Here is a 24,515-nt window from a genome sequence, read left to right on the forward strand (position 1 = left end):
AAAAATTTTAAAGGTGTTACAGTGCTGATTTGCTATAGTCTGAGAAAAGTAATCTGATGAACATGGGCGATTTTATTGTCTGAGATGAAGCAGCAAAGAGAACAAGGTAAATTACCTTTTTCATGGATATGTTACAACAATGAAGAATTTGGAGTAGGTCTACTCTGAGAGCTTTAATGTGTCCTAACACTGGCCTATCCAAAAACTCTCATTAAACCTGAAATAAAAAATATTTGGTGAAAGATGTTGATAAACGTATTTCTATCAAGTTTATGCCCTGGAATTAATGTGTTTTTGGTGTGTGGGTATGTTTGTGTGTGTCCTGCGGTGAGTTGGCACCCTGCCCGGGATTGGTTCCTGCCTTGTGCCCTTTGTTGGCTGGGATTGGCTCCAGCAGACCCCCGTGACCCTGTGTTCGGATTCAGCAGGTTGGAAAATGGATGGATGAATTAATGTGTTTTAAAGTAAAGACAACTCTCAGGAGCAGAAAAAAACTTAATGGTGAATTTTAAAACTGCAGACACATGGAACATCATTTTTGTGGACATAACCAGGACACCATGCTGATCTACAGCTCTATCTTTAGCCTTTTGAAATTGATCTTTATGTCAGCCTATGTGGCAGTGAGCACAGGATTTACAGAGACTGGCAGTTCCTTGTTCTCTTGTGCAAAGTGAAAATAAAGTGAATTTTGTTTCTGTATTGTCCCATTAGTTTTTGAAATTCATATTTTTTCCCTAAAAACCATGGTTGGCTTTCTTGTCATGATTACGCAAATAAATAAACAAATACTGTTCAATCAGATATAAACATCAGTTTAACCATCCATCAATCTTCTGAATCTACTTATTTCATTTTATGGTTATGGTGTCGGGGCCACATTAAACACAAGCTAGGAATCAATGCTAAACAAGACAACAGTCCATCAATGCACAATCCTACGCACAGTTACACATGGCCAATTGGACTCACCAATTAACATAACATTTGCATCTTTAAAATGTAGAAGGAAACCACACTAAATGGAGAAAAGCTGGGTGAAATTTTAAACTCTACACAGACAGTGACCAGGTCAGGATTTAAATGTATACCTTCCTCTCACATATAAATATTATCGCTTATATGTATATAAAGTAAAAACTATAAAGAATGGTATTTGCCTAAATTGAAAGCATTAAACATGTTCTTATTTTCCACACCCTTCAAAAAAGGGTAATGAGTCTCCAGTCTCCATGTTTCACATGTTTTTGAAAGAAATATAATAGAAAAAAAGAATTCACAGTTGATGATGTATTAATTATAAAGTAGGATCAAAAGATAATAAACAGTAGATAAAGTGAAAAAGAGAAAAAGAATGGTAACAGAAGTGGTGTTCTAAACATTACCAGTCTAGTACAGAGCACAGTAACAGACAGAATACTTTTATACTGTGTGCGGCAGTAACATGTAACACTACACAGCAGCTTCTTCGTAAAATAAAGCATTAATATGAAAGTCAGGAACAGTGAATTTAAAAACAGTGTTGCCTTTAAACAAATAATAGCAACCTCAACAGCTCCAGTGCACTAGGACAAAAAGTATATACACGCCTTAATGTCAATTGTTACCTTTTCCATTGCCAATTAACACTAGAATTACCAAACTTTACAAAAAAAAACTCGGAAACCCGGCCCACCTTAAATCCCTTCGCACCTCTCCGTCAGCATATTTTGTCTTGTAAATGTGTTGATCAAGATAAGCAGAAAGCAGCCTGCTATTCCATCGCCCCACCATTGCAGAATGGGCACAAAGTTCTCCCAGCTCAAGCCTTGAATATCTGGAAGTCAGGTACCTAGAGCTGTATAGGGAAATAATAGATTGTTATTTGGAGCACATGAATTTCATGTGTGTTCCGTTTCTACAATAATCTATGTAACCACATTGTTAAAACAGAAAATTTTTTCATATTTTAGTAATAAATGCCAAAATGTAGACATAAACTTTATAATGTGTGAAGCCTGAAGTCCAAAGATCAAATAAACACTTTCACAAAAGGTACAAGTAGCTTAGACAATACTGTTTATACATCTGCCCAGGGCGGGTACGCTGACGCCTTTCTGAGTTCTCTGCAGGTCTTACCCGGGAAATCCCACCAGGAGCCGCCATTTCCAGGAAGGACACACCACCTCCGTTCCGCCCCAAGAATGAGGTCACTTCCGTTCCGCCCCAAGGGTGATGTCACTTCAGTTCCGCCCAGAGGACTACATCATTTCCGCCTCTGAGCTATAAAGCTCACTGCCTTGCTTAGGCAGGCAGTTCTGTTTTGGACTCTGTTGTGTAAACTTGACTATGATGCCTCAAAGACGCTTGCAGCCAGGAAACCGATTAAACGGGTGGCTGCCCCAAACCTTTCACTCGGTCTCCTACTTATTACAGTGGCGTAGTCGGCAGGATGGTGTCCCTGAAGAACCCGGGACACGGACCTTCAAGGAACCAGGTGGGTGAGTACCGGGCCGAAGTTTCGGGCAGGGAGTGCCGGAGGGTCAGGAAGGACGCTGTGCAGGCTCTGCTCCACGAGCATAACCCGGGCTACCAACCCATCTCGTGGAGAAGGTAGAGGGGACCCACAGGCGGGCTGGCTTCTGGGGAACACACGAGTGGCTCAGTATGCTTTCCTGGCAGGAAAGCCGAGCCCATCGGGACCAAGGTCCCTGTTAATGATGGGTTGTCCCCAGGCCGCAGGTAAAGAAATATAAACTGGGAGTTTAACCCCAGTAAAGGGCTGTCAGAGCAGGCTATGGCTCTCTGGCAACAGGTGGGTGAGTGGCTACGCCATTTGATTGACCCCTTACAAATAGTGCAGCAAGTGGCCTGTTTTTGCTGCTACAACACCTACCCCAGGAATTTGCCCAGCCGCCTGGGGCTTAATTCCATTCTATGGACGAGCTGCTACAGCTCCTAAAACCCAGAGGCCGGCTGTGAAACCTGGGAGGGCAGAACAGCTGCTGTGGACTACCCGGAGTTATGTCCACTAAAGCAGTCCCTTCCACGCAATCCAGAGCCTGTTCCAAGTCGCCGGGCCGCCTGGCTTGCACCTGTCGGGAACAAGGCGGACCGTAGGGGACAATGGCGGGTTGTTTGTGTGCCCTTAGCAATCCCCTGGCGGATAAACATACGGGAGAGCTTATTATTAATGGACATAGGGTAACAGCGCTGTTTGATTCCGCAGTAACGGTCTGTCGCTCGCCGCTTTGTTCTACCGCAACAATGGATTAAGAAAAGACCAGTCTAAAATGTATACACGGAGATATCCGCCGCATAATACCGCCCGTGTTACGTATGTCTCGGAGGAACCCTTCGGCGGCTTACCGAAGCGTACACCCGGATCCTCCGCTTCCGTAATCCTCGGGCGGACTGGTCTGACAGTAACCGCTGTAGTTTAGAAAGCATTCCCAAAAGCTTTTGGCCTCGTATAGATGATAAAGACTCATCTCAAGCTGCTTCCACACCGTAATCAGCCGACAGGGAGTGGGCGGTAGGCCAAGAGAGTGACGAAGATACTCCCCGACCGCCGCTGGCTACTACGCCATCCACTAGCCCGCAGCGAGGGAGGATTCTCCGCCTTGAGGTCAGACCGACCCGCTCTCTGAGTTGCACTTTCAGTTTAGAGCGACCGCTTCTTTCAAGAGAGAACAGTGGAATGACGACTCTGAAGCACATAAAGAATGCAGTGGTTCTCGTTAACGCCAACGACGCATTTGCCCATGCCACAGGGACCTCACTTTGTCATGGATAATGAATTATTGTATCGGGTTGCTGAACATGAGGGGAAGGTCCGAAGTTGTTGCTAGTCCCGCGGACCTACCGGCGCAGGTTTGCGAAGTTAGCCCACTCTCACCTTCTTGGAGGCCATCTCGCCCGATAAAACATTAGAGCGCATTAAGCTCCGCTTTTTGGCCGGGATTAATGAGGAGGTTCGCCGCTTTGCATTTCCTGCCCGGAGTGTCAACTGCGCAAATTCCTAGGAAGGACCGTGCTCCTCTGATTCCCCTTCCCTTATTGACGCTCCTTTGACAGGATTGGGGTGGATATAGTAGGACCCCTGGAGCCCTCAGCCCGAGGATATAAATATATACCGCCCTCGTGGATTATGCAACCCGATTCCCTGAAGCCGCTCCATTGCGCCGCTACCACTAAAAATATTGCACGGAACTAGTAGGAGTCTTTTCACGCTGGGCATTCCTAGAGAAGTCCTGACGGACCAAGGAACGCCTTTCACCTCGGAAACGCTCAAGGAGACTGCCAAGTTACTGAAAATAAAGCATTTAAAACCTCGTGTATCATCCTCAAACCGATGGGCTAGTGGAGAGATTCAATCAAACTCTCAAGCAAATGCTACGTAAGGTAGTCAGCAAGGATGGGAGGAATTGGGACCAACTCCTCCCCTTGTCCTCTTTGCCTACCGGAAGTCCTCAGCCTCTACGGGTTCTCTCCCTTTGAATTACTATACGGAAGACAGCCCCGGGCTTATTAGATATTTTAAAAGAGGGCTGGGAAGGGGAGGCACAGCCCTCCACTAACATTTTGGAGTATATCGCCCATTGCGCGATAGATTTGATGTAATAAGACCTATACTAAAAAGTCATATCGAGGAGGCACAATCAGCACAGGCCCGCCTGTATGACCGCGGGCACACTCTCCGGAGTTCCAACCGGGGATCGCCATGGTATTGGTTCCTACTTCACACTCTAAACTGCTCGCATACATTGGCTAGGCCCCTACGAAATTAAGGAGAGGAAGGGATTGGTCGACTATTTGGTGAAACAGCCCAATCGCCACCAGCTGAGCGTAATATATCATGTAAACCTGCTGAAACCGTGGAAGGAGAGGGATCCCCATCCTCCGACAGCCCTGCTCTCTTCGGAAGTAAGTGCCCTTAATTTCGCAACAGCTATCTCCCAGACAGAGACAGGAGCTCAAGCAGCTATCCGCCGGTCCCAGAGGTGGTAAGTGAACAACCAGGTCGGACCTCTCTGATTGCGCACATATAGTGACTGACCGGGGTGATCGTCCGTGAGCGACCCTACAGACTCGGAGGCAAAGAAAGTAGAAGTGGAACTGGAAATCAAGCGAATGCTGGCACTAGGAGTGATCGAGGAAAGTAGTAGTCCCTGGTCCAGCCCCATCGCCTTGATTGCTAAGCCTGACGGCAGTTGGAGGTTTTGCAATGACTTCCGCCGGCTCAACCAAGTTTCCCGATTTGATGCTTATCCCATGCCTCGCGTGGACGACCTCCTCGAGACTGGGACCAGCCAAATTCTTGACTACACTTGACATGACAAAGGGTACTGGCAGGTTCCTTTAACGGAGTCCGCAAGGAAAAACCGCTTAGCACTCCTAGCGGACACTGGCAGTATCGGTCCTTCCATTCGGTTACACGGGCCTGCGACTTTTCAGCGCCTGGTGGACAAAGTGCTCCGCCCCATAACTCGCTCTGTGCTGCCTATCTGGATGACGCTGTCATCTATTCCAGCACCTGGAAGGAGCACATACAGCAGGTCACAGCAGTATTACGGACATTGGAGAGGCGGGTTCGATCAACCCCAAGAAATGTTACTGGGTTGAGGAAGCCAAATATTTGGGCTACCTAGTGGGCCGGGTACTGTGAGGCCACAGTGTTCCAAGTTGCAAGCCATAATGGCCTGGCCCGCCCCAAAACCAAGCGGCAAGTCCAATCCTTTCTCGGTTTGGCCGGTACTACCGCCGGTTTGTGCCTCGCTTCTCCGAGAGAGCGCCTTGACCGACTTGACAAAGAAAAGAGCTCCTAATACGGTGGTATGGTCTGATAAAGCGGGGCTGCATTCAGTGACTTAAAAGGGCTCTGACTTCAGCACCTATCTTAATCTCCCCTAACTTCTCTCCCTTTGTCCTCCAGACGGACGCCGGACACAGGCTTGGGAGCCCGGTTGAGCCAAAGCGCCGACGGTGTTGAACACCCCGCTATGTACCTGAGCCGGAAACTGTTGGACCGGAGACCAGGTACGCGGGCGGTGGAGAAGGAGGCTCTGGCGATCAAATGGGCGGAGACGCAGCTGCGGAACTACCTCTTGGGTCGCGTGTTCACTCTGGTGACGGATCATGCGCCTTTAAAGTGGATGGCCTTCACAGGAGTCAATCCGCTGGGTCACGAGGTGGTTTCTTGACCTGCAGCAGTACAATATACTGCTCATCGACAGGGGTCCCTTCATGCCAACGCCATGCCCTCTCCCGGCCCACGACCTCGGTGTAGGTCGCCCACCCACGGGTCTGGGCTGAGGGGAGTCTTGTCACACACGTGTGCATGGGAAGCAGCTGAAGGGCTTAGACAATACTGTTTATACATCTGCCCAGGGCGGGTACGCTGACGCTCTTTCTGAGTTCTCTGCAGGTCTTACCCGGGAAATCCCACCAGGAGCCGCCATTTCCAGGAAGGACACACCACCTCCGGTTCCGCCCCAAGAATGAGGTCACTCCGTTCCGCCCCAAGGGTGATGTCACTTAGTTCCGCCCAGAGGACGACATCATTTCCGCCTCTGAGCTATAAAGCTCACTGCCTTGCTTAGGCAGGCAGTTCTGTTTTGGACTCTGCTGTGTAAACTGACTATGATGTCCAAGACGTTTGCAGCCAGGAAACCGAATTAAACGGGTGGCTGCCCCAAACCTTTTCACGCCTCAAGTCTCTACTTATTACACTGACTTGTAATCAAGAGTCTCACGGTTTGATCCTGACTGCCTCGAAAATTTATCGTTTTGAGTAGTGAGCTGCCCTTATTATTAATATTATACAACAAAAACATACATTTGATTTGCATCTGTAATAGCTGGTGTAAATGTATAGTACTTGTAGAAGTAAAATTTTTTTTCACTTTTATTCTCTCAGTCATGATCACGATACTTACTACCCCACAACCCCCTAGGGATCTGACGCTGTTAGTTTTTATTTGAAACTGGGAATAACTGTAGATGTGAGTGGTGTTTTGAGACAATGTAACTGGAAATTCTCTCATCTGGATGGATAAAAGCTGACACACAAACGCTGGTTTGGAAATGGTGATGTTGTTAGTGTGGGATGGATTAAACTGTGATAAATTATATATAATATATATATATATATATATATATATATATATATAAGGCCCCGCCGGGGAGCCCGCCGGACGCTTCAGGAGGACGTGAGGAGGGCTTGTGCCTCCAGACCGCATGAGGCGCCCGCCCTGGTTCTGTTGGGGCCACGGGTTGAGGGCATGGAAGCCCTTCCCTGTAGGGGCCCGTGGTCACCGCCAGGCGGCGCCCGATGCCGGTTTATCCCCGGCGGTTGCCGGTCGGGCAGGAGCCCGCCGGACGCTTTGAGGACCGAGGAGGGCGAAAGTGCCTCCTCCAGACAGAGTGGGGCGTCCGTCCTGGTTAGGCACGGGCTCAGGTACAGGGCTTTGAAGCCCAGCCCTGGGGACCCGTGGCCACCGCCAGGCGGCGCCCGGTGCCTGATTATCCCGGGAACCCACACTTCCGCCACACCAGGAAGTGCCGGGGAAGACGTTGTGTGCGCTCGGAGAGCTGCCAGGAAGGCAGCCGACACTCCACGCTGGGGCGGGCAAGGATGGAGGAAGCACCTGGGGCTCATCCGGGGCATTATTTAGGGCCGCCTCCCTCCAGCATTGCCAGGAAGTCGGGAGGCAGAAGGACTGAGCTGGAGAGCGGACAGGAGGCGGCCAGGAAGCAAGGCACAGGACTGTGGGCCCTGGACTTGGGGGAATCGGTGCAGAAGGCACTGGGGTTATTGTGGGAGTGCACGCGGACTGTTTGGAGTGTCAAATAAAGTGTGTTGGGAGCAAAATATGATGTCCGTCTGTCTGTGCCGGGGCCAGCGTTCACAGTGGCGTAGCCGGCAGGATGCTCCGCCTGGGACAAGGCGGGACCTGGGTTCAAACATTCAATTTCTGTGAACGCCCGGCGCAGCAGCGGACCTACACACTGGCCGCTGGAGCGCCTGCAGACTCGGCAGGGAGCGTTCGCCCCAGAAACCGCCCGACAGCGGAATGGCTTTCCCCGAAAGTGCGGAGGAGAACTCGACATCGCCGGAGCGCAGCGGGCTCCGAAAGTCGCGCTGTCGGGACGGACAGCCAGGCCGGCGCAGCCGCTGAAGGCCACGCCCGAGGCATGACGGGATTCGGGAGGTGAGTGCCCTGCCCTGCATCATCGGCCCTTCGGGTCGGACTTACCTTTGTTTCGACAGGGAGGGACAAACCGATCCGCGCCCGCGGGTCGCAGGCACGCCGGGCCACGGGCTGTCGGCAGCGCGGCGACGGAGGCAGCGGCGAGGGCTGCGGATTCGAGCCGCCGGCTCAAGGAATCGCCGCAGTCACAACGCTGGCTAAGAGGCACGCCTCGCACTCGGAGCAGGGGAGGCAAGAGGGCCGCGGGCCGGATGTCCCGCCTCGCTGACAGGCACGGGTTGGCTGGTGTGTCTGGTGTGCCCGCCGAGGATTGGATGGAGGCGGGACCTAGGAACGCCAATCTCGTGCCAAACCGAGACCCGATTGGGCCAGAGGGAGTGGGCCCAGAGGAGGCAGGCGCCGCGGAGCTGATGGACAGGTAAGCCCACCGACGCCTGTCTCTCTCTCTCCACCAGCGGCTCGCGCGTGCCGGAGGAGTCCCTTCGCCCGCCAAGCCGCCTTTAGAGGAGCTGCTATTGGTTCTCGCCGCCAGTGTGAGCAGCTGACGGAAAGGCGGTCGCGGCGCGAAAGACACCGAGTGAGACGGAGGATCGGGCGCTGGCGCTGGAACCGAGGCAGGCAGAACACGGGCGGAGTGGTAAGTGTTGCCGCTCCGTGAGCAAGCGGGAGGTTTGCCGAACATGGCTGTGACCGCTTACGGACGATCAGCTCCAAGTAAGCAACCTCCCGACAGCAGTCGCCATGTGCAGACAGCTAGCGAGGCGAGGAGCTCGAGTATGCAGAGGCGGTGGTAGGATCGGGCTGCTGAGTGCCCTGGGTCCCAGCGCCTGCGCCCAAGCCTGCAACTGTCTCCTGTCGCTTGCCTGGACGCAGACGGGCTGGATTTGAGCTTTGCTGTGCTCAGACCCAGACCGCCAGTGCGCCCAAGAAAAGAAGGAGGAACCGGCGGGTGAATGCCGGTTCCTCCGATAGGAGAGGGCGCTGGGCGCTGGGTGCGCTGTCCGAGAAGGGCCGCCCTTCTGTGTGGGCAGAGGAGATCCCTGGGCGGCTAGGCGAAGCCTGCCGCAGTGCGGTGCCGGGACGAGGACGGGCATGGAACCTGCGGCGGAGGACTTCAGCAGGCAAGTTGGGGGCTGTCGGAGGGGGGCAGGAGCACGGTCGATACGGAGACCGACGGGCGCCGGGATGAGTGTCCTCGCTGTGCTTCTGGCCCTCTTTTCTTTATTTTACAGGCCGAAGCCCCGACGAGCGCTGAGGCCGACGCCGGGCGGGGACCTGCCCGCTTGAACGGGCCGCCCGGGAGTGCTCCACGCCGGGAGGACCTACGGTGACCCGCTGGGGAACAGCGGAAGTAGAGCGCGCAGACCACAGGGGACGTTTGCGGGCGAGGGTGCGAGACAGATGTCCCAGGGTGCCGTGGTTGGACCCTGGGGACATAGTAGGACCCTCGCTGGGGACGTGCTGCCCTTTGGGTTGTGTCGCTCGGACCCACGTGTCCTCGCAGCGGTGGGGCACTGGGCCCCGCCGGGCTGGAGCCCGCCGGGACGCTCAGGAGGACGGAGGAGGGCTTGTGCCTCCTCCAGACCGCGAGGGGCGTCCGCCCTGGTTCTGTTGGGGCCACGGGTTGAGGGCATGGAAGCCCTTCCCTGTAGGGGCCCGTGGTCACCGCCAGGCGGCGCCCGATGCCGTTTATCCCGGCGGTTGCCGGTCGGGCAGGAGCCCGCCGGGACGCCTTGGAGGACCGGAGGAGGGCGAGTGCCTCCTCCAGACAGAGTGGGGGCGTCCGTCCTGGTTAGGCACGGGGCCTCAGGTACAGGGCTTTGAAGCCCAGCCCTGTAGGGACCCGTGGCCACCGCCAGGCGGCGCCCCGGTGCCTGATTATCCCGGGAACCCGACACTTCCGCCACACCAGGAAGTGCCGGGGAAGACGTTGTGTGGCGCCGAGAGCGCCAGGAAGGCAGCCGACACTTCCGCCACGCTGGGGCGTGGCCAAGGATGGAGGAAGCACCTGGGGCTCATCCGGGGCATTATTTATAGCCGCCTCCCTCCAGTCATTGGTGGAAGTCGGGAGGCAGAAGGACTGAGCTGGAGAGCGGACAGGAGGCGGCCAGGAAGCAAGGCACAGGACTGTGGGCCCTGGACTTGGGGGAATCGTGCAGAAGGCACTGGGGTTATTGTGAGTGCACGTGACTGTTTGGAGTGTCAAATAAAGTGTGTTGGGAGCAAAATATGATGTCCGTCTGTCTGTGCCGGGGCCAGCGTTCACAATATATATATATATATATATATATATATATATATATATATATATATATATATATATATTATGAGTATTTCCAGTCTGAATAATTCAACTGCTCTCCCACTAATTTTAATTAATGAGTAAAAACAAGAGCTTTGTGTGTCCTTTTATTAAAATATTTAAACCTGTATGTCAGGAGCGTGGCTATTGATAAGTGGTGGTGGATAGAAATCAGTAAAAGATTATTGTGCCATTTAGCTGCCCTCCCTACATATCCAAATAAACAGCCCAGAATTACATCCTACTGTACTATGTATGCAGTTATTTTGTATGCATGAGAGAAGAGGAATTATAGATTGGAAAGAGGGTAGATACAGGGCTCCCTGAAATCATGGGGTCTCCTACTTTGAGATGGACTTCCCCATTAGTTAAGAAATGTTTCTTCTAAAGCAAATTTGTTTAATTTCTGTCGGGATATATTGGAGCATTCCAATGACCTTATATTTTACATCTTACAGATTCATTATTGACTTTAAACTAAATAAACTGATGCAGATTGTGCAAGTAAAGATAAAATCACAAAAGATGTTTTACTTCATCACTTTCTCACAGTTTAAAATAGATCATTGTACTATGTGCAGCACTAAAATTGAAAGCAGAATGTATCGCTTTTGCAAAAATTCAAAAACCTGTTTGAAGTACTGATTCCTGTGTTTTTGAGCTTCTTTTTACATTTGAAATATGAAAGCTTTTTAAGTGCTCTGAAATGTAAACATTGTGTTTTGACTGGGATTTTTCGTTTTCTGCATACACAGAGTGAGTCACATCAGATATGAAGACTTTATTAAAGATCATGTTGTTTCTGTGCCTCTCTTTACCTGGACATTGTGACTGCCAGAGAGAATGTCTAATCTGTAGCCAGAAACTTTTTCTTCAAAAAAATTTTAACAGATTGGTGAGTGTTATTATTCTGTATTATAAATAAATATACACATTATTTGAGAAATATAATTTAAAATAAGAGGAAAATATAGTTTTGAGTCTTGGACAATGTAGCTTTGGTAAGCTGGGGTTATTCCTTAAAAAAAGGTACATTTTGTGAAAACTTTATGAAAGTTAGTTCTATATGATGTAATAATTTTTGAAAATATTAAACTTTTTAATGCAGCATATTTCTTCATAGTTTTATATATGTTTCTGTACTTGCACTTTATTTATGTTTTCTCCTTCTTCAGATTCCCTCAATAACAGCAAAAATAATTATTTTCAATTACATTGCCTGGAAAATAAAAATCATTTACAGTGTATGAAATTTATTCACTTAAAATAATCTATAAAAGGTAAAATGGAAATTGCAATCAAAGTGCAGGGTATTACCCTAAATGCAGACACAATCTTGAAATACAGGAAACATGATCAAATCAAGATATTTTTACATGAACAGTTCTCAGGCTTACATTGGTAAAAATGCATTCACAGTGTAGAAAACATTTCCTGTTTATGGTATCAGCTTTGGGCAAAATTAGCTTTATTCATAAGAAACAAAGAACAGCTTTTGAATAGAACAAGCAATTTACTATACCATATTTCATTGTATTGTATTTCATTCCTGTTTACTTAACTGTTCAAGTCAAGATTTAAAATATTTTGAGGATGCTACTTTTAAAAGCACTGATGAGTTCTATGCATTTTTAATTCTCTATGTGAACAAGTATTTTTTAACATTTATGTTTACTTACCTTCAACTAACTTGAGTTTGTACTCCCTTGTTCTTAGTGAAGAAAATGATTTAAACTAGTAGCTAGAAAATGTTCTGCTGACTCACTTCATATTTTATGCACTTCTCTCATATTATAGTTCTCTTATTTAAAAATATAAAGCTATAACTTCTTCTATTTTAGTTCAGGCAGAATTTATATTAATTTTACTTCCCTCAGTGTTTTTAATGTCCATCCTAAAATAAACAGACCAAAACTGAGCACACTATTACAAACATGGCATTAACAAGTTCATCGTACATCTTAAGAGTAGCAACCTTTAATATCCTATGATACTTGTATTCTGACACATACTGGGCTAAACTACTCCTGTTTTATGAACAAGAGTATTGTGTAGATATGGATGGCTTAACAACTTACAGTTTGTAGTTGAAAAAGCCTGAAAATTATTTCTTATGGCCAAATCAAAATCGCGATGTGAAACATTTCACAGAAAAGCTAGTATTCAGGGGCCCACTTAGTGCATACTTTTATGGCAGAGATACTTCTGAACTATGTCCATCAACAGACTAAATAACCACTACAAGCTGGCTTTTGTAATAAATTAAATTAGAATTATTTTATATGGGTTCTCCATCCCAGCTGAAGGAGCTAGTGCTGATGTACTGAACCTTTTAAATGGACTATGCTCCCAATTTTAATATTTGTCTTGGGATATAATGTAAATATTTAGTAGCACAGTTTTGACTTTAAAACGCAATTATTATAAGTTTGTCTGGCTCCCCTGACCTATGGTAAATGTCAAGCTCTGCCAATAGCAACAATCTATTTTAATTTGTCTGAAAGTTAGTCTATATACAGTACGAGCGGTTTTGTCATCCTTCCCTCCAGACAGACCTTCACTTTAACCACTGCTGCTGCCTTACGGCCTCAGAGAGTCTGATGGTACAATGATAATGGAGAGCCCATTTTACAACATGTGGCCATTCTAATCTTACATGACTTTCTGTGAAAGGCAATAATTAGAGTGAGATGGCAATAGTAGGCCAAATATGCACAGTGACACGACAGTAGGTAGTGATTGCTTTATTCAGCTGTATATATACATTAGGTTTTTTTTTCTTTTTCCTTGGATAATTTCAGGTTCTCTTTAACTTGGTAATGGATCAAGCAGGTTCAGAAAAAATGTGGATATGATGTTGAATTTCTCCTTATCTTTAAAAGGAAATTAATACTATGGTAGAAATTTAACTTCTCTCTATCATAAAAGAAAATCTTGAGACAAGATTGTTGCCAAAAGATTTTTTCAAGTCCCGCCCTCCTCTCAACCATTTTCAACCACACGAACAGTCATCTCACCTCTCATTTGTGTGAATGCTTTAGTCAGACATAGTTCGTTGTCATGATGTACACTCACCTAAAGGATTATTAGGAACACCATACTAATACGGTGTTTGACCCCCTTTTGCCTTCAGAACTGCCTTAATTCTACGTGGCATTGATTCAACAAGGTGCTGAAAGCATTCTTTAGAAATGTTGGCCCATATTGATAGGATAGCATCTTGCAGTTGATGGAGATTTGTGGGATGCACATCCAGGGCACGAAGCTCCCGTTCCACCACATCCCAAAGATGCTCTATTGGGTTGAGATCTGGTGACTGTAGGGGCCATTTTAGTACAGTGAACTCATTGTCATGTTCAAGAAACCAATTTGAAATGATTCGAGCTTTGTGACATGGTGCATTATCCTGCTGGAAGTAGCCATCAGAGGATGGGTACACGGTGGTCATGAAGGGATGGACATGGTCAGAAACACTGCTCAGGTAGCCTGTGGCATTTAAACGATGCTCAATTGGCACTAAGGGGCCTAAAGTGTGCCAAGAAAACATCCCCCACACCATTACACCACCACCACCAGCCTGCACATTGGTAACAAGGCATGATGGATCCATGTTCTCATTCTGTTTACGCCAAATTCTGACTCTACCATTTGAATGTCTCAACAGAAATCGAGACTCATCAGACCAGGCAACATTTTTCCAGTCTTCAACTGTCCAATTTTGGTGAGCTTGTGCAAATTGTAGCCTTTTTTTCCTATTTGTAGTGGAGATGAGTGGTACCCGGTGGGGTATTCTGCTGTTGTAGCCCATCCACCTCAAGGTGTGCGTGTTGTGGCTTCACAAATGCTTTGCTGCATACCTCGGTTGTAACGAGTGGTTATTTCAGTCAAAGTTGCTCTTCTATCAGCTTGAATCAGTCAGCCCATTCTCCTCTGACCTCTAGCATCAACAAGGCATTTTCGCCCACAGGACTGCCGCATACTGGATGTTTTTCCCTTTTCACACCATTCTTTGTAAACCCTAGAAATGGTTGTGCGTGAAAATCCCAGTAACTAAGCAGATTGTGAAATACTCAGACCGACCCGTCTGGCACCAACAACCATGCCACGCTCAAAATTGCTTAAATCACCTTTCTTTCCCATTCTGACATTCAGTTTGGAGTTCAGGAGATTGTCTTGACCAGGACCACACCCCTAAATGCATTGAAGCAACTGCCATGTGATTGGTTGATTAGATAATTGCATTAATGAGAAATTGAACAGGTGTTCCTAATAATCCTTTAGGTGAGTGTAAGTTCAAACACAGAATCAAAATTCAATGCTATATTGAAGAAAAGTTTTACAGTAAAAGTGTAAGTATAAAAAGTATTTGCGTGTTAATTTCAAAGCTAAACAGAACAAAAACATATAACTGAATGAATCCACTAATGCAAAATGAAACATAATTTTCTTTCAGTTTATTATGTTTTACTATTTTTTACTATGGTTAATTACTCGCTGTAATGTAAAATAGTTCTATTATGCATATGTAACAATTCCCATGAAAATAACAATCTATTTAAATTGTACATCCGGTTACCCATATGCGAGTGGCAGAGCCGCGAAGTGGCAGGCACTTGGTGAGCGAAGCAAGCAGGGGGAGCTGATCCCCCTCGTTTTATTAAAGAAAGAAACATCCTCTAACAGGTCAAATCAGTAATCAGGCAGGAGAAAAGCTGTTCATTGTATCTTTTAATTACTCCTTGGCAAAATGCCTTAGAAGGAACATTCTTCAAAAGCAGCCTGTTACAGCATGGTCACAATGATCAGAGAAGCAAAGAATAGAGGTTAATTTTATAAGCTATTGAAATGACATACAGTGTCAATGAATGCATACATTTTACTCTGGTTGATTCATTGGTTTACACCCAAATGTCTTCTATAATTTTTTTTTTTGGTTATATTATATTCTGGTTCTTCTTATACCTTTGAGTTGAGCCACCACCCATGACATTTCTATGCATATAACAACTTTCTATTCTGGTTGTTTCACAAGACATCTGCTGATTTCTTTGCCATCTTTCAGTAGATTTTGTTGTTCGCTTGAACTTTATCTGGTTTCCTAATATGCCTGCAAAGGTTTCTGACATTTATTAACCCTTTATGGTATTTCTTTAAGATGAATGCTATGTTACCCTAAAATTATTCTTCCACAATACCTATTAATTAATATAAGGACAATTTTGCTAAAATCATGTACTGTATATTACAGTATGTTAAATGTAATTATGTATTTGTTTAATACAATATTAAGCATAGAATATTTAGGGCCAGATTTAGACATATGTCAAGCAAGCTATGCCCTCAGGCCTCACTAACTCACTTTCAAAATTTGAAAATTCTTTTCTTTTTTTACTGTTGGACTTGAAACATTTTAAAATTCTAAAGAATAACCCTTTCCCCACCCCCACACAGGTTTGTTATGCTTGTTGGCAGCATTTTATGCCAAGTTTACCTGCTGCACAATCTTCACCTATGACACCACTTGTCAAACAGGACCTCTACAAAATCTTATTACTTAGGGCCTCTTGAAGCTTACATCTGGTCCTGGGCATGGTGGTATAGTGGTTAACTTTGCCAACTTACATTTCAAGGAGTTTGCGATCAAATCAGAGCCTGGTCATTGTCAATGTATCTTCTAAAAAGATCATGGGTTCATGTCCAGGGTCCTCCCTGTGTGGCTGTGCTTTGCATAGTGAGAAAAGTGATATATAAATGGAAAGAATTATTATTATTATCATTACCTTTGTGTGTTTTTCATTTTCTCTTGTTTTCTAACCTAGTCCCAAAAAAGCACAGACAAGGTTTGTAGATTAACCTAAACCAGTCCAGTAGTAATAGATGGTAGGCCTTCATCAGCCTCAAATGATCATGGATATTGTGCTCTATCAGTGTTACAGCAGTATCATTTATGGCTGATATGACCATTGCAATAAAGGTAGATTCTATTGTAGAGGTCACATCAGTTTGAGAACTCAGTTCTAGTGGGGTTGCAACATTTATATCTACTGGCCTGCTTGTCTTCAGATGCTGATTCAAGACAATTTGCCACTTAGTGCAGTCAGCTGTGAGCTCTTCCCAAGAATGTGTCACTTGCAGATATCCTTGAAGCAAAGATACAGACAGCCAGGGTCCATTTCACCATAGTGTTTTTGAGAAAAGAGCAGTCAATGCCAATACTTGAAGGCTTGGTGTAGTAGAAGGAATTGGTGATGCACAGTTTGTGATAGCAGCAAAACTCAAGCCTTCGCTGGACATTTTCATTCATCTTGCCCACAACTACTCAGGGCACAAAGGTCATGAATTGTTGCCTGCATCCTGAAATTAAAGTTGCTATGATAGGCTGGGGATGCTACTGATGATAGCTGAGAGGTTCTCATAGAACCCATCTTTAGATTCCAGTGTTGAATATAATGTGCGAGGTGTATGTGCTGACCAAGATGATGGTGCCTTTGGTGGTGTGGAGATCAAGGAATAATGCCATTGTTGCCTGGTTCCACCATTTTCAACATTGCATTCTTAATAGCAAAGCCTACTCCATGGTCTCTGAGCTTGTCAGGGCCCCATTCCCTGTTCAGAAAATTTGTAGTGTTCCTCTGTTATTAGCCTGCCTCTACTGGTCAGGTTTCTTAAAGACTAGCTATGTCCACATGCAGTAATTTCTTACCTGGTGCAGTGTTTGCAGCCTGCTGATCAGACATGTTTTTCTAATCCCCATGAACCTGGTAAGGAAAGCAGGCTGTTGAAAGACAGGACCTATTTGGTTACCTTATGCCAAGCTTAAGGAAAGCAATAGCTGTACATTGAGATCCAAGAATGCCCCCACCATCAAAAATGGCCCCTGGTGCCATAGTGTATGCTAATTGAACTCAAAGGCTAATAACTGGTATCTGATGTTTCCTGTGTTGTGTCCTAGCCATAAGACTGAGCTGAAATGTCTTTTCCAGAGTTCTGTAAATGCTGCAAGGTAACGTTGTGTGAATGTGATAGACTGTTATTGTCAAGGGTAATTAAAAAACAGTATATTTACATGTGTTGTGATAACAAAATTAGGCAGCAGACAGAAAAAGGCTTGGGGATGGCCATGCCTTTACAGAAGCGGAGTTCACAATTGAACTGACTAACAAGTTGAGAATGATCTTTAAATATGGTGGGTAGGAGGAAGAGGTGGCAGGAAGGGGAATTTCTGGGCACCAGAAATGATGTCATCAGGGTTGGCCAGAAATTGAGATGCAGGGTATTCAGCTGGGCTTCAGAGGAACAAGAGGAGACAGGATCATGTTAGAGCTCCAGCCTCCGGTTTGGGTGACAAATGATACTATTTAAACCTGTAAACTGTCCCCTTTGTGCATGTGTATGAAAGTGTACTGTATATGTAACAGAGGAATTTTTAGCTGAACACATTGTCACCACACACTTTATAAAATGTGTATTTGTAAGCCCACTTTTGAACCATGCTTTAGTCATGTTACCCATAAAATGTTTATCTATGACATTAGAAGACAGGCTTCTCCTATCTTTACCATACGGATGAGGCAAGGGAAGACAATAAGCCCCCTAATATCACATTAACTTATTAGGTAAAACAACTCATTTAAGTACATTATCTCAATCAGTGTTTAAATCATAAAATCAAATATTTAAATCCCACATCACTGACCATACATGATGTATTTTGTCTAATGTTTATCTAGTGGTGCTGTGGTTTCCTTCCTCAATCCTCAATCCAAAGAAATACAGGGTGGGTGGATTGTTCACATTAAAATGGCCTTAGTGTGTGTATGTATATGCGTGGGTGTTTTCACCTTGTGATGGACTGGCCCCCTGTCCATGGATCATCCCTGCCTTATGCACTATGCTTGCTGGGATAGGCTACCTCTCCAGTTTTTTAATAATAAATTCAAGGAAGATTTTGTCAGTTTTCTGGTGCCTTGTATATATGTAAAATTCTACAGTGTGATAACTGGTTAACAAATTTGGAATGTTTTTTTTTTAATCATATTTGCTGGATAGGAAATTTTATTTTGGCAATAAAAGTGTTGTTCAGTTGTATAGTAGACTTTAGTGCAGAGTATATCCATGTAAGGTAATATATATTTCCAGCGTTAATTAGATTGCATTAGACTGTTCTATAATTGCATCAGACTGTTCTTTTATATATTGAAGATTATGTTTTAATTAAAGCAATTGTCAGATGGCCTTCTCTAAGGACTGACATTAACTTTTGTAAGAGCTGTCCTGCATCAAGTTACTTACCTGAGATACCACAGACTGGCAATAAGGATTAGGATTTTGGGGCAATGTGAAAATGGCTAATGTTAATGCAGCCTTAGAGTTTATTTTCTAACTTTGAAGAGAGGCTTGAAAATGTATTTGTGGCAAATTATATTGCTGAAGAATAGAAAAAGGAGGTGTTCCTGGCAGTACTTGGGACAAAGAACTTTGTGGTAGTGAAAGATGACATAATGCCACACACCACAAAAGAAATGAGGTTAGAATAGCTAACCACCATGCTAAAAGCACATTTTGAATCAAAACAGAATATAGTGGTTGAAACGTATCTTTTTCGCAGCAGAAAACAGCAAGGTATGGAGTCTTTGTCACAATATATAGTGACTTTAAAGGGACTGGCAGAACATTGTAAGTTTGGCACAACCTTAGGAGAACAGTTGAGAGACCAGCTAATCTGTGGGTTGGCTAACAGGTAGCTGTGAGTCTGGTTGCAGAAAGATGTTTATGAAAAAGTGTTGTCCTGGAACATGGTGGTGGATATTTGTAAAAATCATGAGTGCACTATTGCTAGCCTTAAACAGTTTCATCTGGAAAAGTTATTTAGTACCGGCAGCTTGGTTGCTGGACAAAGAATAAAGGACAAATGGTTCAGTTGTTTGCTAATTGAGCATAAGCCTAATATGTGCCAGTTCATGGATTTTAAGTGTTATGAATGTGGAAAAGCAGGATATTTGGCTAGGGCCTTCAGAAGTATGCCGGTTGGTTAATAAGAATCTGAATTTCCAAATCTTCATGGGCACAGCAACTTCATTGCCTAGGGCTGTCAGACTCTCTGAAGGAGGGGTCAAAGGATGTGATGGACTCCTGTGAGCTAAATAACTTGGCTTTGATCAGTAGGGATGGTACACATAAGGCTAATTATCAATCAAATGCTTTTCCGGGGACAGCAGGAAAAGTGAATGTGAGGAGCTTACTTACTTCCAAGGGTATCCCCGGCATATTTCTTCCAAGGAAGCAGCACATTAAGGAATGCACTGAAATGGGCATAAAGGACAGTTGCCTTTCGCACATGAAATGTTTGTGAAGGACAGTAGGTAGAACCCTATGATATTCTGTTAAAAGTTAACGGTGCAAGAATCAAGATGTGAATTGATACAGGTGCTGCCATGTCTGTAATTTCAGAGAAATTTCAACTATTTTAAGCAGGTTTCTGTTGTGCCCAATGGGTAATAATTTTGGGTAGGTTACTTGTAAATGTAAAAAATTTCCCCTGGTTGTAAAAGGCAGGGATTTTGGTCTCCTGCATTGTGAGACATGGACGACAAGGACAGAGCTCCATTGGCAGCAGTATTATTTTACTTTTTTTATTTTCATTTCAAGGTATCCTGTATTAAGTCAGCCAGAGAGGACTTCATTACAGGTACATACAATATATAGCAAGCCCTCAGAAACAGAAGGAGAAGGCAAATAAGTCTTCACCACAGTCTAAACCAGGCTCAAGTTCAAGTTCACAATACAGCCTGCCAGAGACTGACTTGGAAGGGACCTCACACTGCAGTATCAGCTCCAAATGAGACTGAAAGTGGAAGCCAAACTGGAAGTGAGGCAGAAAATTAGAATCCACTGATCTCAGGTGGATTATCAGAGTAAGCCTGGCCTCTTTATCCCAACTGATGAAAAAATACAGGAAAATATGAGTAAGTTTGAGAACAAAATAAGTGTATTTGGTGTTTTGCTTGAAGAAGTTAAGCAAATGTTTACACATTGTATTGAAGAAGTTGAAGAACTGGCATCCACTGCTGACAAAAAAGCTACTGCTGTAGAATCCGAATGAAAAGTGCCCAATGATAAACTAGCTGCGCTGGAAGATAGATATACTGTAGAAGGGACAACATCAGAATTAAAGGTCTCCCTAAAAATCATGAAAGGCCAAACCCAGTGAAATTTATAGCGGAACGATTTTCTAAAATAACTGGAGAGGACTTTGAATCAGACACTGAGATCTCAGCAGCTTACCACATATTTGGACTGAATGGCTCAAAACCACGAGACCTGATTGTTCATTTTGACAAACTATGGGTTGAAGAAAATGTGATGTCAATTCTAAGACAGAAAGAGATCATATTTGAAAATAACCACATTCTTATTTCCCCTTCAACAGCTGCTAAATGAACCAGATTCTACAGCATTGAACAGTGCTTACGCAAAGCCAAAATCAGATAAAGCCTCTTGTTTCCAGCCAAATTGAAAGTTATTTCTGATGACCAATTCAGTATCTTCAGTTCTCCTAAAGAAGCAGAAGAAGAGCTAGAAAGACTGTTACCAAAATAATTTCAAATAAAATCATGAGTCATATCATGTCCTGGTTAGGCAAAGAAGATTATGCTTTTAACTTGGTCTATTTGTAATGAAACATTTGCTGTAACTATACATTTATTTCCTTTTCGGCAACTTTTTTTTTTCTTTTTTCTTTTGCTTTAGAAAAGATGGCGCCAGTGTGTGTGGCATGTCGTCTACCACTTTCTGTTTATGTTTTTGTTGCTCTTTTTGTTTGTCATGCAAAATGTCAACTCACTATTGGCTTGTGATCGCCAAACACTTCTGGAGCTTCATTTGTCTGCTGTAAAACTTGTGAAGTTCAAAAACAAAGGACTAGATTCTCTTCCCCTGCTCTTATCTGGAATACCGGCTTTCCTCTACCACGCTCCAGGTCTATCTCACTGGAATAAGCATCATAGATGCCGAGGTAAACGTAGCGGGCAGTTGGTGAAACTAAAGGCCTGTTTGGCTCGATCTCCAAAAGTTTTCCAGGCACAACATAGATCGGTTCCTTGCCTTTTTTGCATCATGGCACTCCCAACATGCTGTGGACTTCTGTCTGGTACCTGTTTTTGGCTTGGATCAGGCAATTCCACTTCTGCACCTCTGCCCACTACACCTGCATTGGCGAGGAACAAATCCCCAGGACTTGCAGCCTCTCATCCACTCCCCACGCTATTAGGGTTTTGGACCCGGCTCCCATCAGGATGGGTCTTGTGAATGCCAGATCTGTAATGAACAAAATTTTTATCTTAAAGGATTTCTTCACCTCTCATAGATTGGATTTCCTCTGTGCTGAACCAGCACCTTCTCTGAATTGTTGCCTTGTGACTGCTTGTTTTTTAATTCCCTGCTGTTCATGGGTCGTGGTGGAGGTTTAGTGACTGTCTTCAAATCCAACTTTGATTGTAAACAGTGGTCTCCTGCTGTTTCTTTCTCCAGCTTTGAACTGAGCTTTTTTGAGTGGGGTCATTCCCATGTGCTACTCTTTGCGGTGGTTTACCATCCACCAAAGTATAATAAGGATTTTATAAGTGACTTTTGTAATTTCTTGGCTAAATTTATGACAAAATATGACCAAGTTTTAATTGTTTAGGATTTTAATATTCATGTTTGTTGTGCTGAGAAGCCTTTTGTGAAGGACTTTTCAGATTTAATGGACTCTTAATCTAATTCAGTCTTTTAAATGGTCCCACTCAGGAACATGGGCATACATTGGACCTTGTCTTATCTCATGGTTTATCTGTTCTTAATTTGGAAATTGGTGATGCATTGTTTTCAGACCATATGCCTGTCTTATTAAATTTTGTTCCTCTCTGTCAATCTACTAAACTGTGCGCTCCTGCTCGTTGTTGCCGTGCTCTCAAATCTTCCACTGCTGTTCAGTTCTCTGTTGTTTTTAATTATGAAGCGACCACACAGCCCTTGGTGTCTTCCAATACTGAGGAGCTAAAACTTCAAACTGTTCTGGACTATGCAGCTCCATTAAAAAGCAGGCAACCAAAGCCCAGCTCAGAGCCATAATTAAATGATAATACCCGTGCCTTTAGATGTGAGTGCAGGAGAGCTGAACGGAGGTGGGAAAAGGACAGGTTGCAGGTTTCTTTTGAAATCTTGAAAGAAAGTTCATGTTGTTATCAGAAAGTTTTGAATGCTACTAGATCACATTTTTTTCAGATGTCACTGTCTCTAACTCTCACAACCCTGTGTACTTTTTGACGCACTGAGTTCTGTTCTTAATGTTTAGAACCTGTCTGTTTAGAAACTTCTAGGGAAACTTGTGACAAATTTCTTCACTTTTTTTGAAGAAGGTTGTAAGCACTAAGGCCCTCATTTCACCACCTTCTCATGATCCATCCATTTTAATACCCTGTTTGGCTGTGTTTGACCATTTCGAGCCTGTCTCTCTCCCCTTTATAAAGCAGCTGGTTTCAAGTATGAAGCCATCTGGCTCCCCCCTTGACGTTGTCCTCCTTGACTTTTTAAGAAGGTATTTTCTACCTTAGGTCCTTCTATTCTTACTATTATTAATAGTAGTTTAGCCTCTAGTGTAGTGCCTAAAAAATTTAAACATGGTGTTGTACAACTGCTCTGCGTCTGCTGAAAAAAAACGGGTCTAGACCACTCTGTTATGTCAAACATTAGGGGTTTTTCCAAGTTATCTTTTTTGTCCAAATAATTGGAAAAAGTTATCTACACACAGCTGAAGTCTTTCCTGGATTAACACACAATTCTGGATTTAAAACTCACCACAGCACTGAGTCCACTCTGTAAAGGGTTTTTATTGATATTCTTTTAGCAATGGACTCTGGTGACTGTGTACTACTTATGCTTCTGGATTTAACACCTGCTTTTGCCACTATAGTCCATGAGATGCTTATCTCCTGGCTGGAGTAGAGAGTGAGCATCACAGGTTCAGCTCTCCAATGGTTTAGGTCCTATCTCTTGGATAGAAGTTTTTGTGTAAGCATAAATGATTTTACCTCCATCTCTACTGCCATCCCCTGAGGGTTACCACAGGGCTCTATCCTGGGACATCTTCTGTTCTCCTTGTATCTGTTGCCACTTGGTGTTATTTTCCAGAAACATGGTATTTCCTTTAATCTTTATGCGGACAACTGTCAGTTTTATTCCCTTCTGAAGCACCCTGGTCCATGCTCTGTCCAGCCCCTCCTTGATTGCCTTATTGACATCAGGTGTTGGATGGCATTATACTTTCTAAATTTTAATGAGAACAAGACTGAAGTAATGTTGTTTAGACCCGTCAACAGCAGTGGGACTCCCTGCATCGACCTTTCCACTGTGGCTCAATATGAGAAATCCTTGATCACAAATTTGGTTTGAAAATAGATCCTACTTTAAAATTTGATAGCCATGTGAACCTCTTCTTCTTCTTTTTTCAGCTGCTGTGGTTACAACGGATCATCTTCTTCCATATCATCCTGTCTTCTGCATCTTGCTCTGTTACACCCACCACCTGCATGTCCTCTCTCACAACATCTATAAACCTTCTCTTAGGCCTTCCTCTTTTCCTCTTACCTGGCAGCTCTACTGTTAACATCCTTTTCCCAATATACCCAGCATCTCTTCTCTGCACATGTCCAGACCAATGCAATAATTCTGCTTTTGCCAGTTGAAATGGCTTTCAAAAATCAAGACTGTTTTGTCTAAATGCAACCTTGAAACAGTGATACATGCTTTTATAACCTCTCATCTAGATTACAGCAATGCACTTCTTTTTGGAATTAGCCAGCCCTCCATTGCTTGCCTACAGTTGGTGCAAAATGCCACTGCTCGATTTTTAACTGATACAAGCAAGCACGAGCACATTATCCCAATTTTGGATTCACTTCAATGGCTTCCAATCCATTTTTTAATGCATTTTAAGATTCTTGTACTTGTTTTTTAAGTCCTTTAATGGTTGTGCCTCATTT

At 44.6% G+C, this 24,515-nt stretch overlaps 1 protein-coding gene across 1 annotated transcript in view; it reads left to right on the forward strand.

Annotated features, from left to right (window-relative positions):
- The window catches only part of LOC120526844 (prepronociceptin-like), a 104,113-nt gene that overhangs the window by 33,018 nt on the left and 46,580 nt on the right, over positions 1-24,515 (forward strand). The window contains exon 2 of the mRNA XM_039749971.1: positions 11,250-11,389. Within this exon, the coding sequence (XP_039605905.1) occupies positions 11,267-11,389 (123 nt within the window). The 5' untranslated portion in view covers positions 11,250-11,266. The remainder of the gene's footprint in view (positions 1-11,249; positions 11,390-24,515) is intronic.

This window comes from Polypterus senegalus, chromosome 3 (assembly GCF_016835505.1).
Source record: "Polypterus senegalus isolate Bchr_013 chromosome 3, ASM1683550v1, whole genome shotgun sequence".
NCBI lineage: Eukaryota > Metazoa > Chordata > Cladistia > Polypteriformes > Polypteridae > Polypterus > Polypterus senegalus.